Source organism: Sinocyclocheilus rhinocerous, unplaced genomic scaffold, assembly GCF_001515625.1.
Source record: "Sinocyclocheilus rhinocerous isolate Xijiao unplaced genomic scaffold, SAMN03320098_v1.1 scaffold1219, whole genome shotgun sequence".
NCBI classification, from domain to species: Eukaryota; Metazoa; Chordata; class Actinopteri; order Cypriniformes; family Cyprinidae; genus Sinocyclocheilus; species Sinocyclocheilus rhinocerous.
In genome coordinates this window covers 470,393-485,086 of record NW_015634012.1, presented here as the reverse complement: position 1 = coordinate 485,086, position 14,694 = coordinate 470,393, and the positions used below count along the sequence as shown (strand labels likewise).

The following is a 14,694-nucleotide window of genomic DNA, read 5'->3' as shown; positions in this document are numbered from 1 at the left end:
ATATATATATAACTCATATGTGTGTAGGAATTACTTTTTAAAAATAGATTTAATCATAAGTCTTTATTGACCACATTACTGTACATCACTTAGTAATGATTAGACTAGTGACTCTTGATTAAAATTGATTTCAAAAAGATAATGTAGCACTTTACTGACTCCATTCTACATGTATAATTAATTACAATGCATCAATACTAATGTGTAGTAGACCTAATTATTGCATTGTTATTATTATTTAAAGTCTGTGTTCTTAATAAATATCGGCCCACATGCATTGGTCATAGCAGTTTAACATGAGTGATTTTTAAGCGTCAGCTAAAAGTCACAAATATGTTTTGTGAGGAAAAAAAGACCATCAATTATTATTATTATTATTATTACTATTTGGTAGATGTTAGTCTGTCTGTCTAGTCTAGACTCGAGGATTAAAATTATCACCTGTAGTAAACCACTCCCCCGACACAAGCACCGCTCCTCTAATATACGATCAATGTGTCATAACCCCGCCCCCGCATAGACCACGCCCCCTTCAATACACTCCTAAACGGTGAAAGCCCAACTGAGAGGCGTCCCACACTGAAAGCCATCTGAATAATCACACAATATCACCCCAACCCCACCACACCATGCTGGACAGCAGACTTCAAGGCATTTCTCGGAACAGTCAGAAGACCTTCATATTCATAACAGCTACTACAGTATTGATTTAAATATAGCAGCCTTTAAAAAGAAGCTGCATACAAGCAAGTCCTTAATTATTTACCACATCCGAGGTTGAATCAGTCATTGAGAATAATACATTGTCATTTTACGCACGGTCACGCACGGTGCAAATTAATAAACCTGGATATGGTTTACTAATTTAGATTGGGCTCAGATAAGAAGTCAGTCGGTGTGCGGTGTGAGAGAGATACAAATATATATATATATATCAGCACGTCTGTGATTACCTGTAGTGTAATTATTATACTATGTTGATAATCTAAACAACATCAGTCTTGTTTGTGCAACATTAGTTGAATACATAAACTAAGAATACATATGAGTGTGTGCCTAGGAAATTGGGACGGCAAGTGTAATAGGAAGCAGAGAGGACATTAAATCATCTTAGATTATCTAAGAAAATCAAACAATCCCTGCCGGTACGAGACTCGAACCCGCAACCTTTGGGTTACGAGTCCGACTCTCTAACCATTAGGCCACGACTTCCCCCTGCATACAAGAAGCTGCATACAAGCAAGTCCTTAATTATTTACCACATCCGAGGTTGAATCAGTCATTGAGAATAATACATTGTCATTTTACGCACGGTCACGCACGGTGCAAATTAATAAACCTGGATATGGTTTACTAATTTAGATTGGGCTCAGATAAGAAGTCAGTCGGTGTGCGGTGTGAGAGAGATACAACGACGTTACGCTTCTTCAGACGGAGGGAGTCGGAGCGACTGCTGGTTTCGAGGCGGGAGGACACATGGGTCGACACCACAACCTTTCATTTTTGCTCTAATGTGGGTGTTAAATACGACAAGGAATCCGACACGAACACCTACTGGCTTTCCAGCGTCCTCTCCTGACATTTCTGCGCGTCTGTGTTTTCCTTGGATTTGGGGAGACGTTTCGCGTTATGTTCAGTGCTGAAAACGGGACTGCGGACGATATTTTATTCGCTCATTCGCGTCTCGTGTGGACTTATTATCAGTGAGTCGCGTGTCAAACATTGCACGACAATGCGAGTTGATGTTTTGTTATGATTTTGAAGCGAGTGCGGTCATTTGAGTATTAACTTAACATGTCGGATTGTTTTTCGTCGTTTTGTACGTCTTTATCACGAATTTTCTCCCTCCGTTAATTCTATGGACTGCTCCATTCGGGCTATTCGTTTCTAATCTGCATGCATCCGCACGAAGAAGGAGAAACCGACAGATAAACGGCAGAAGGACGGAAGAATGAATGAGATTCACTGAAGAACAGGAGGAAACGCAGTAAAGGTATGGAGCCGAGGGTTTTTATGAAGGTTTGGAAATGCTGCAGGAGGACTCAGCACGGACATCTCTGTCACCTCTGGCATGTAACGAGGCTTATTTATTGTTGTTTTATTGATATTTTATGCTTATGGACATGTACCACGCGCGCGCTCCTGGTGCGTCAGACACAAATAAACGCTCGCTCGTAATGATAGATGCGCGCGGGTCATTTATATCCCACAGACTGTTAAATCTGACACTTGGATATACTAACCTTTAGTTTATTAATAACCTACATGTTTGCAAACGGAGCAAACACTTTGTAAAGTAGCTACACATATGCATGTTTGTGAATTAGCTAACATTTTAAGAGGACTGACGTTATTGTGTTTTGTTTTCAGTCAGAAATCTGATTAGAATATCTGAGCACATTTTGCAGGTACTTAAGAGTAATACTGCACCTTTTACCAACCTAATAAACGCAGACAAAATAAGTTATGCAAGTGTCAGAACAATTATTCTAAGCTCCGAGCAGATGAATTATAGTCAAGCATTAGCACAATATTAATGATAGGTCCCATTTTTTTTTATTGTGGCAGTAATCATTGGAGAAATTTATTTGACTTTGAAATTGATTCACTTTGCTTTTGCCAAAGTGGCCAGTGCTCAGCATTTTCTGTGTATGATGAAAAGGATTTGATAGATTGGCCGCATCTGTGTCATCTTTATTTTGGCAGAGCTTTCACGGCAATGGTCTGGATTTGACATATGGATCCACATAGTGATTCAGTCATAGCAACATTATTGTCAGATGCATGATTTGTTAGCCCATTTTACCGTGCCTTGAAACAACGTCTGTGATGGTCAAGCTTCCAACGATGATTTTATTTCCCTCACAATCTAAAAGAAGAACAGGGAGGAAAGTACAAAGTAAATTGTATATGGCAGTATTGCTCATGGGCTAATTTTGGCACTAATTTTTTTTTTATAGTGCAATCACTGTAAAATTATTTTAAAAGTATTAGCCAATTAATAGCAAAATAATGGAAATTTATTTGCCCAATTTGTTTTAGTAAACAATTAATTTGTCTGTTTTGTGAAAGTGTGCATTACAGTATGTTTGGGCAACAAACAGAGACAACAACAGCAAGGTTCGGATGATTTTTATTCAGTGGCGAAGCTTGTTCTGGTTGCTTTCCACTAAAAACAGTTTGACATTTCCCTCTATTGTCTTTGGTATATATTTTAACAGAAAAAAAAAATGGTGAGAACTGGGACTTGCACATTGTCCTAGCTTGACCTTCTGGTTTGAAAGTTATGGAGAGAGCTTGTTCACGGCATTTAACTCTCCTTTGAGTCATACAGTCTCTTAGTTTTCTATCCTCCTCAAGTGCACTTAGCTGCATTAAGCAAAGGTGTGTGCAGAAGGTCCAGGCCAGCTGCTGAAAGGACACATACTTTTCATTTTCTCTTGTTCAGTGCTCCAGTGTCTCATGAGTGCACAAGGCCTTTCTTTGCTTTTTCTGTTACTGTTTTTTTTTCTCCTTTTTAGAACAGATTCAGATCCTTGTCTCCTTCTGTTCTCCTCTTTTCTCTCTGTCTGTTTCTCTGTATCTCTTGCTCTCCGGGCCCCCACAGGGTTAGGGTATTGTTATGCTGTCAATCATCCAGTAGTGTAAGATTTTTGCTGCTTGTAGCTTCCTGTAAGGCCCATTCAGAGGGAGTTTCCTCTGAGGTCCATATGGACACTGCAGCATTCTAGGCTTTGTTTCGAAAAAGTAGCTAAAGCAAACATGAATAAATCGTCATCAGATTTCAATACGAAATATTTTTACCATTGCATTTTTATCTTTTTTAACTATTGATAAAGTTTTAAAATAACACCTTTTTTACAGTGTCTTTGTTACGTTAGTAAAAATAGTAAATTATGCATGATTACATGCAGTAACCCTAAATCAAACCCTAATCCTAACACTAACCCTATTAAGTACATTATATTACTCAGTACTTAAATGTATAATTACACCGAAACAAGGACACCATAAAATAAAGTGTAACCACTTTTACCCATGGATAAAGTATTTATATGTTTATAAAATTTACATAGACATATATATATATATATATATTTATATATATATATATAGTCTATGTATACTATATATAACACTTATGCGATTATGCAAACTACTACTTTTTTAATGCAAACTATTTACTCTTGAACATTTTACAACAATTTATTTATTTTAAAACATTTCAATGAAATGCAGCTGTTTTTTAATTAGTAAAAACAACTACACACACTTTATTTGAAGATGAGAGTTATATAATTTATATCTATTACTACAGTACTAACAATAAATTATGCATAATTACAAACAACTAACCTATACCAAACCTTAACCCTAACCTTTACCATATAGTAAGTACATGTAGTTCATTAATACTACTCATTGTATATTTGTGTAATTACACTGTAACAACATCACCTTAAAAATACAATGTAAGCATATGTTGGTAAGCTTTGTATAGCGGAAATCTATGCAATGGTCTGTTTTGGTTTTTTTTGGCTGATTTTTGTAGTTGTTTGAAGCGAATACAATTCATTAAGGTAGACAAACTTAATTGAGTGACAAATCCGGCATCAAAATCAGTGTGAATAGTTTTGGTACAAAAGATTGTTTGCAAATATTTTATATGTCTGTTTAGTCATAACAGCCTTGGCCTTTCTTCTGTTAGTTCATTATGTGTTGACAGTCATTGCATTATGAGACTGCTCATTACTGAATAAATGGGGTTTTTGCAACTCACTGGGGGAAACGGAGCAAAATATAGAAAGGAGTTTGTGTGGATGCTGTTGCAACTGTCCCGGTTGTTGTGAAAAGGCACAAAAGCAGCAGGAACTGGGCGTCCCTTTCGAGACTGCGCCTGAGTCGCGGCCTTTGTGTCGTGAAGTGCTGTTCTGAATGTGCGGATGAATGCAGCAGCCTGTAACTGCAGGCACCAGGCATCAAGGCTTTTGTGCGAGTCTCAGAGAGCATGGTCGAAAAAACCGACTACATCTGGAACCAGGGAAGGAGGAGTGAGCAGCGTCCTCTTGTCGTAACTCCGTACGCCACCGATCGGGAACCGTCAGAGTGATCATGGAGCACAATGGAATGTCTTGATCAACAAGTGCATATGAATAGAAAAATCAATGAAAGCTCTTTTTCTTAAATTGAGTGCATGTTAAATTAGCCCGAATGGGTCCGTCTGGACAGATAGTGGATTGTTTGGCTGCTGTCTTTGGATCATGTCTATCGACTCGGTGAGGGGGGTGGGTTGCGTCGGTTTACAGCTGTGAAAGGCTAAGATAGAGCCCAATCAATGAAGTGCTGAGATACAGGGGCAATTTACTTGGGGTATTGCTGTCAAAAGTGGCTCTGCCAGCTAAAGCTTTTTCAAAATGGCTTCACACCCACTTCTGTCGCCAACACAATACCACTGTGTGATTGCTTAATGTCACAATCCATCCAGGCCAAGACATTCCCCAATTAAAAGCGCCTTTTGCCGCTTCTGAGGAGCGGTCCAAAACTGCTCTGGTTATCCAACATATTTAACAAGACACAAGGCTGCTCCTACTGTGGTACTTTTTTCCCAGCTAGGATGCCGTTTGATGCCGATTTAGCAGCTAAAGGGAAAGCCAGAATAATTTCACTGATCATCACATAAAAGGGTGTTGCCATCTGCCGCTGGCTGAACAACCAACTATAGCTCATAATTTTGCATTCTGTGTGGGAAGTTATGCAACGGCACTGTGTATAATGTGCGTGCGAGCAGTACAGAACTGTACTAATCCACTTCTGCCTCGTCCTCATACAAATTTGTATGTGAAATTCCACGGTGATTTGGTTTGAGAGAAATTCCTTGAAAACGTTCATTTGAAAACGAAATGGAAGAACTCGCTCGACGGGATATGAAATGTCAGTCATGCATCATTCTGTTCACATCCTGTCAGTCAGCTCCCCGCGTGAGCGCCGGCCTGGAGAGGGAAATCAAGCTGAAAGGAGACGTGCAGGTGATGGAGGGAGCAGGAGAGAGTGTTGAATATAATAGCTTACAGACCTTAATAATAATAATAGCTCACAGACGTTCAACAGAACTCCAAGATAGACTTAATAGCCGTCTTCCTACTGAACATTTATGCCGTGCGTGTTTCTAACCTGCTATATTTGGGAAGAAATGGCTAAATCTGTCTGTAGAAGTCAGCAAAATCTTGGCTAACTTGGCTAAGTGGATTTTTCCTCAGACTGTGAAGGTTCTCATCTAGCTGGTCACTGGTATGTTCTGAAAGGGTTGCGGTCAGCAGAGAAAAACAATGTTAAAAAGAAAATAATAATTATAATTATTATTATTATTATTATTTCCATTTAATTAAATTAAAACTTGAATAAAATGAAATAATAATTTTGGCACACTTGGCAGAATGAAGCTACATCCACACGTGTGCAAGTAAATGTAAATTAGTTGGTTTCTAAGCTGATGTTTCATACTTGGTAAAATATAATAAATGGAAATAATAATAATAATAAATAATAATTAAAAATAATAATAATAATAATAAATGGATTATGAATATTGATATATAAATACATTTTAAAATAATAATAATAATAATAATAATAATAAAGGAACAACATAACTACAATAGTAGCTTAAATAATTAGTAATTAATAATAATAATCATCATCATAAAAAATGATTGATAGTATTATTGTAATTGAATTTAATTAAATAATTTTGGCACACTTAGCAAAATGAAGCCACATTCATAAGGTTTGTAAAAATATTATTTAATAAAATAACAACAATGATATTACTATTTAGATAATAATAATAATGATAATAAGTATTATTATTATTAACAATACATTAAAACTAGAATAAATTAAAATAATTTTGGCACACTTAGCAAAACGAAGCTACATCCACATGTTTGCAAATTAATAAATAATAAGTAAATTTTTTGGTGAAATGTGTTGGTTTCTAAGGTGATGTTTTCCTTCTGCCTTTTATTCTGCAAATACAAATATCATGCACATACAGCATATGTCACTCAATCGAGTTTCACCGTCATGTAGTGATAGACCTGGCCTGATCAATGCGGATCAATAGGCATGATGAGTGCAGTGTTATGTCATGCCTGGTCATTTGTTCGCATGTTCTCCCTGCAGAATTCAGATATGTTGGGGGTCATGTGTATTGGTTTGCGTGCGTGTGTGTTTGTCAGGGAGTTTTCTGAGCCGAGGGAGGAGGCACCACAGCTAACCAGCCAGGGACTAAAGGCAACTGTTTGTTTGCCTGTTTGCAGAGAGAGGGAAGGAGGGGGGCAGGAGGGAGCCCTTGGAAAGAGAAGTGGAAGGGCAGTGTGGAAAAAAGAAAAGAAAACAAGAGGCACTGTCAAAACACAGCAGGAAGAAAAAAAAAGAGAGCAGAGGAAGAATAATTCATATCCAAATATGGGAGAGAAAGAGCAAAATGGTAAGACTGGCTCCATAGCACCTTTTAGGCTTCTCATAATTCTAAAATAACCTTTTGTTGTAAATGATGGGTTCATTGTTTTATTACTGACATTCACTCTATTTTTTAACTTGACATAGTTATGACATTAATGTTGCAAGATGCTGAAAATACAGTGAGATATCTATCTGGTGCTTGTTTACAAACACGATTGAAAAATAGCACATATGGAACGCAAGAACGTGTCCTGAGTGAACAGCCCCCTAGGACCGTCAGTCATAACTCACAGTTTGACGGCACAAAGATGATTCAAAGTCTTTATTGAACATTCTTAATTCACAACAGCACAGACAGAATCAGACTTTAATAGGCGTGAGCATACTGAAGTCAGAGAGATGCATCTAGGGAAAACAAGGTTTGGCTTATGAGTGAAGCTGTAGATATAAACAGAATAACTAAGTAACTCAAAATTTTCCAGAATATAAACATAATATACCAGAAATTAGGCAAGAAAATACTTTTTTGACTTACTTTGCTCAAATGGACACATACAAATATGAATAATGACACAGCCATAGTCATCTCTACAAGAGCTTTCTTCTTTTAAAGTGTGCCATTTTCCCCTCAATTGTAGATACTCATCATTGTTGGTCATTAGTGTAATTATAATTGATTATTGAATATCAAAAATGATGCATTTGGATTTTCAGTCTCATGTAGTTTTACATCACTAAATGTAAACTTCAGTTTCGCATTTCTTGTAAACAAAAAATATTGGTATGATATATTTTATTTTAATTGTTGCTCTAAAATTACAGCCTGACACAGAAATGTACTGTACCAGCCACCGTTTAATGGTGGTATTTGAAGTAAAACCATAATAGCCACAAGTAATCACAACTTTCATTATTTAGTCGTTTAAACCAGTGTTTCCCAACCTTTTTTTAGTCGCGGCACCCTTTGGACATTTTAACAAACTTGTGGCACCCTACAAAATTAATTTTGTCACAATATTTGAATTTCTAACTTTGATATGATAATTTGAAAAGTATAGATATTCGGTACAACAGGGAAGAACTGCAGAATATAATGAGTCAGTTCCCCTCAGAAACACATTCATATAAACCCCCAAATCAATATTTAGGATATTCTTCCAATAGTTTGTGCATCATGAACAGTGAGTGAGCTGCCTGCTAGGCTGCTACAGTATTTTTCTTTGTGTTTCTTAGGAGACATGAAAAACAGCGCATACCGCAGGAACGGTATAACGGAAAATATTAACGGTTTTGAAACCGTGAAATTTTCAAATCGCGGTATACCTTGAAACCGGTAATCGGCCCATGCCTAGTTACTATAGTATTTCAGTGCCGGTAAGGGACTTCTAAGAGCACCTAAGCTGAACACAACACTGAACCGAATATGATTGAAAACTCTGTAACATCCCCACTAGTGCACATCACTTTACAACAAAACAAATGTGCCTGCACTTCTGTCGCATCTGTCTAGTACTGTATATTCATCATAAATAGAGCAAAAAATGTTCAGTGCACAGTCGAGTGACAGTGGAAATGCACATGCAATGGTTGAAACAGCTGGGCAGCTAATGGCAGCAGATTATGTGATTCACTGTGAGTTGCAACCTATGATGCTAGCATTGCTTTTAACACAAGCAGATTTGGAACAAACAAGGTGGTGTATTATTAATAACCGCACACTTTTTTTTTTTTTTTTGGGATGAATGATTAAAGATGTTTACTCTAAAAGGACCATTCAATTTCTCCAGCAATATGTAACTATTTTCAAGCAAACTTGCTGAAAATGTACTCAATCTTAGGCCATCCAAGATGTAGATGAGTTTGTTTCTTCATTGGATCAAATTTGGAGAAATTGAGCATTACATCACTTGCTCACCAATGGATCCTCTGGAGTGAATGGGTGCCGTCAGAATGAGAGTCCAAACAGATGATCTTGGATGGCCTGAGGGTGAAAAAATTGTAAGCAATTTTTCATTGTTTGGGTGAGCTATTTCTTTAATGCCATCTGTGTCATGTCACAGCTTTGTAAAGAAACAGTTCCTTAGCAATGCAACAGAAGAATGGATACTGTTTGAACCATACCACCATTTCTATAGATTCCCACTGATGCTCTTCCTTCTTTGGTGTTCATAGTACAATAGCACCAAACATTCTAAACAGACCAAGCTAGCATGTCTTGATGGCAGCACATCCCATAATGAGTGCACTGTCCAATCAATGCGCAGTGCTGCCCTTGAGCAAAGTACCTGCTGACCTACGCAAAATACACATGACCATAACAGTGCCCTCCAGTCCATGCACAGGACTAATATTCATGCAGTTTACATGCTGTCGCAATCCAATGTCAACACTGTATCAGCTCTCTAACTCCTGGCTGTTGTGCTATTAGACATTATAGATGCTGTTGACCTCATTATAACCAGTGCAAACCACTGTATTTAATGACCTGGCAGAGATGAGATTTGTACGGCCCAATATAGGAGCCACGGATAGTGTGTTATTGTGCATATGAATGTTGTCTCCTAGCTAAAGGATGTCTGTATATGTTATTTTAATGCTTTTTCAGTGCTAATTTTCTAATTATTTGCTTTATTTAAGGGGGTCTGAATACTTTCCGTACCCACTGTATATATGTTTTGAGGTATTAAATTATATTTTACAATAATTATTTAATTTATAGTATTTTAATATAATTTAATATAATTATTTTTAAATTACATTTATGAAATATATTTATAATTACATTTTTTTTTCCCATCAAACTGGTGGTGGTGGGTTGATAGGGGGCGCTGGCAAATGATGCAATGAATGGAAGTTGTTAGAAGACCTTTAAATTCTGATTGAATGCAAGCAAATGAATGAATGACATGGTCTTCCTATTAGAACTAATATATACACTTTTCAGTGGCTTTACAATGTCTTAATCATTCTTTCTGCCCAGTCATGGTCTCGGCTGGCAACCAGGTGCAAATAAAACACTTGGCATTTAAGTACCTCTGAATTTTTTTATAAAATTAGTCATCCTTCTTTTCCCATGGATTCTTGTTTTCGCACTGGCTTGATTTCTTCCAAAGATTGCTTATATTGATCGACTGAATTAATGTAGTTTCAGCTTAAACAGAGGGTCATGCAGCTATGCAGAGCTCGACATGGTGATGAACTCTAATGCTTTGAAGGTACAATATCGATCGGGGTATCCACACTCTTTATTCTGTTATTTGTCTGAGAAGGGATTGATTCTTCGAGCGTGATGTTGTGTTCTCGTGTGTAGGTGGGTGTGCGCATGTAAATGAGTGTGTAGGTGTGTGTTTGTGCCAGCCTTGATTGGTGATTGCATCTGTTAAACACTGCAATCTTTTCTATTTTAGAGGCAACCAATTTAGAACGAGGCACCTTCATACTTGTATAATCACCCTCCACTAAATTGCAAACACACACACGCATACGCTCGGGCACAAGTCAAAAGGCATGATTTCTCACACGCAGTCACTCATGCAAAGAAATTTTGCCGTAAAATGGGCTGACACATGAGTCACTGATCCCACGTCCCGTATAGGGAGCTCTGTCAGAATGCCACGTCTCTGAGTGGGACAGGAAACCCAGTTGTGGAACTAATTAGCTTTGCTTAACTGAGGATGGATATGGATTGCTCCTGACAGCTGTCTGCTCTCATTCATTTGTGGAAGAGACACATTTGTTTGGAGATGCTTGTTTTTTCTTTTCCCTGCTTAGAACACAGCGAGAGCCGGGGCCACTGTGTATGGAATTCTGGATTAAAGCTGCCGTCGGGTCCCCAAGTGATGTGCAGGCCATACGACAAGGTCAGCAGTGTGGGGGCCTGTCGGTTCTTTCCGATTTATTCTCACACTCCTAACCCAATCCTCTCGCAGTCACCTTTCCTTTCGGCCACGTGCACACCTGCACGTGAAGGTGCCAGTGCCCGTCTTTGCACCTGTGCTGCATTGTGCAACATCAATGCAGCGGTGCATAGACCCACCCAGCATGTGTTCTTAGATTCTTCTTCCTCTGCACTTAAATGTCCTTGTGTATAAATAGCAATCAACCTGACCCTTGTGCACCCAGATATCGAGCCTTTTTCAGGGCAGTAAGCTTTTGTGCTGAATCCCTCGCTGGCGGGGAAGGGGGTGGAGGAGGGGAAGCGGAGGCAGATTCCACCTGCATCAGGGCTTGATGGGATTTATGACCCATCCTGAGCTTTTCCCTGCGCTGGCGCCTTTCCCATTGGCTAGAATTAACAAGCAAGGAAAGGAAAAACAAACAAACAAACAAATTACAGTGGAACAAACCTAGGAGGTAATAAGCATGTCGGGACATGCAAAGCTCGCTGTACGTGCTCGGGCAGATGGGGGAGGGTGAAAGAAAGCCCGCTGGCATAGCTGAACCCATCTCCACCCCTTTTGCATCCTCTATTCTCCTCTGTTTCATCTCTGTCCTGCACTTTTCTCGCTCTATCCCTTCATCCAGTGGTTCACGTGGGCAGTGGGAGACAGATGGGCGGATGATGGATCTGACATCATAGACACCAGGCTGATGGATAGGCGCCGGGCTGATACGGGATTAATGCGTAGCGGAGGCCGCTGCCACCCAACAGAGGGCTTGCTGATAGATAGATAAAACAGACGAGCAGATAAACAAGAGAGCACTAATCCACGCCCCCTTGATGGACAGAAAATCAAAGGCAAGGGAAGGAGTGGCAGTGGAAAGGTGGATCTTTGTAGTCGAACGCAGCTTGGACAGATAACAGACAGCGGAAAAAGGCGAGAAGTGGATATGAGAGGCAGAGGAAGAGTGGGAGACTTGAAGGTGGAGGTGTTGGATGTGTTTGATGGACCATGAGTTCATGTCTTCGGGTGGAGGCAAATGCGCAGACCACTGGGTGGCGAATGCTGTTGACTTTTAACCCTCTGCCCACTGCCGTTAAATGTGGATTGTATTTTTTGGGGACCCGAGAGTCAAGATTTGACTAGTTAGTATGGTCCGGTTAGCCCCTGTTTGCAGATGTTGACTTCACAGCTCAGCATAGCCACAAGTGAATGGTTTGGGACAGATTTTAAGCCTGTTGAATTAGCCTGTTGACCAACAGAAAGATACTTGGTTTGAAAATGAATTCTGCATGAGCACTATACTATTGACATTAGACCTTTATTTGCCAACTAAATTTTGCTAAAGTCACCTCAACTCCTCTGGAGGTCCTGGACCCCAGTTCGAAATTCCCTGAGCTGAGCACCTGCCTTTGAGATGAATGAGAATGTTAACGGATATCTTTCTCCAGGTATTATAGCACGGATGGATTTTTAGAGGAGGTCAGTAGTTGGAGCACAGGTGAGGCCACAGGGAATTGGACATGCATGTCGGATATAGGAGGCATAGCGGCAGTGGACAGGAAAGAACTGTGCGAGGGTTAAAGGCAAGAGGAAGCTGTCTCTAGAATGATATTGAGCGATAAACTTTCTCTCACTTCCAAGTTGCAGGGGACCCCAGAGGTGCCACAATCGATCTCTGTTTGCTTAGAACCCACTACCGTGTCACCCAACAAGCACACACACCAAACCAGCCAACAAGCTTTTAGCCTTTATTTATCTGGCCTCTGATTTTGGCTGAATGAATGACAACCTGATTAACACTTAAAGGTCCTCGTAAATCTTTCATTGGATTGGAGAGAGCCGCACACATGCAATTATTATTTTTTTATTTATTTTTTTTATATGGCAGTTGTGGCTACGTAATTAGTTGGCAGCTGCATGAATGATTTGAGTATGTTTTACTCAAGAGTTGTGAGAAAGTGTCATGACCTTCATACAACATATTTCATAAGATTCACCCCTTGTTGTGAAGCAACCAACAGCATGCGACTGGGAGCTAAAATGGGAAAAAGTGTAAGAGAAAATACAGTGGAAGACTTGGTTGAAATGAAGGTGCAAATTAAACTCCATTAAATGATAATCCTAATGTTCATATTTTGAGGAGAATACTTACTGCACGCCGTAAGTGGGAACCATTTTGTAGCAGATTGAGTATTTATTCTCACTGGGGAAAAGGCTCAGTCTCTGCCAGTCCTCTATTAGAGAGAAGCTGTTACTATGGAGGGGGAAGACAATTTATTCTGTTCCCTACTGCCCAGCCCCCATGGGGCAATGATCGCCTGCCTCGCCTCTCGACTCCCACTGAGCATGGACGACATGGACAACCTTCCGTAGCCTGTCCTTGTGCTTGCGCCACATCTCCATCATCACTTTCTCTCTGTTTTGACCTGACGTTCAAGTATTAACAGTGGTTCCCACATGATTAGGGGAGATTGGAGGGATTTCTGGTTTTCCCTGTCATCCTTCTCTCTAGGGATGGGGATTTTTAGATATACTTAACAATTGTAGTTCCTAATCCATTCTATCCATCCATCCATTCTCCAGACTGCTTGTTCTATGTCCCAGCATTTTGGGCCGAAGGCAGAGAAACACCCTGGTCGGATGGCCAGTCCATATAACAATTCTAATTAATAGCAAATTTAAAGAAAGCACTAAATAATATACAGTATATATAAATTATTTTAATTATGCTTCCTTACAATAAAACTTGAATTGCATTTCTGCATCCTGTTACGTATTATAAAATATATATTATTCAAATTATTTATATATATATAAATATATATATATTAGGGCTGGCTCCAGCACGTGCTTTCAGATGGAGCGGCATTTACTACACAGAGCCGTAGTTCACTGACAAGCTACACAAAATCGAGTTCAAAATCGCAGGCGATTGCGATTTCGTGTAGCTTGTCAGTGAACTACGGCTCTCTGTAGTAAACGCTGCTCCATCTGAAAGCACGTGCTGGAGATTTACTACTAATCACAGAAGCGGCTTTACTGACGAAATTCGCATGAAAATCGCATTCGATTTTTTGCCCAGCCCTAATTGTAAAACATTATTACAATTAAAAATAGTAACATTGTAATACATTATTCCAATTCATTTCAATTTAAAATAACTGTTTTCTGTTGTAATATATTGCATATACAATATGATTTATTCCTGTGATGCAAAGCTGGATTTTCAGCTATTACTCCAAATCTTCAGTGTCACATGATCCTTCAGAAATCACTCTAATATACTGATTTAAAAACATTTCTGATTATTATCAATGTTGAAAACAGTTGTGCTGCTTAATATTTT

At 39.1% G+C, this 14,694-nt stretch overlaps 1 protein-coding gene across 1 annotated transcript in view; it reads left to right on the top strand.

The window, feature by feature from the left end:
- The first annotated feature begins 1,306 nt into the window (after nt 1-1,306).
- The window catches only part of LOC107744978 (adhesion G protein-coupled receptor L1-like), a 104,002-nt gene continuing 90,614 nt past the window's right edge, over nt 1,307-14,694 (top strand). The window contains exons 1-2 of the mRNA XM_016558812.1: nt 1,307-1,993; nt 7,320-7,489. Of these exons, the coding sequence (XP_016414298.1) occupies nt 7,468-7,489 (22 nt within the window). The 5' untranslated portion in view covers nt 1,307-1,993; nt 7,320-7,467. The remainder of the gene's footprint in view (nt 1,994-7,319; nt 7,490-14,694) is intronic.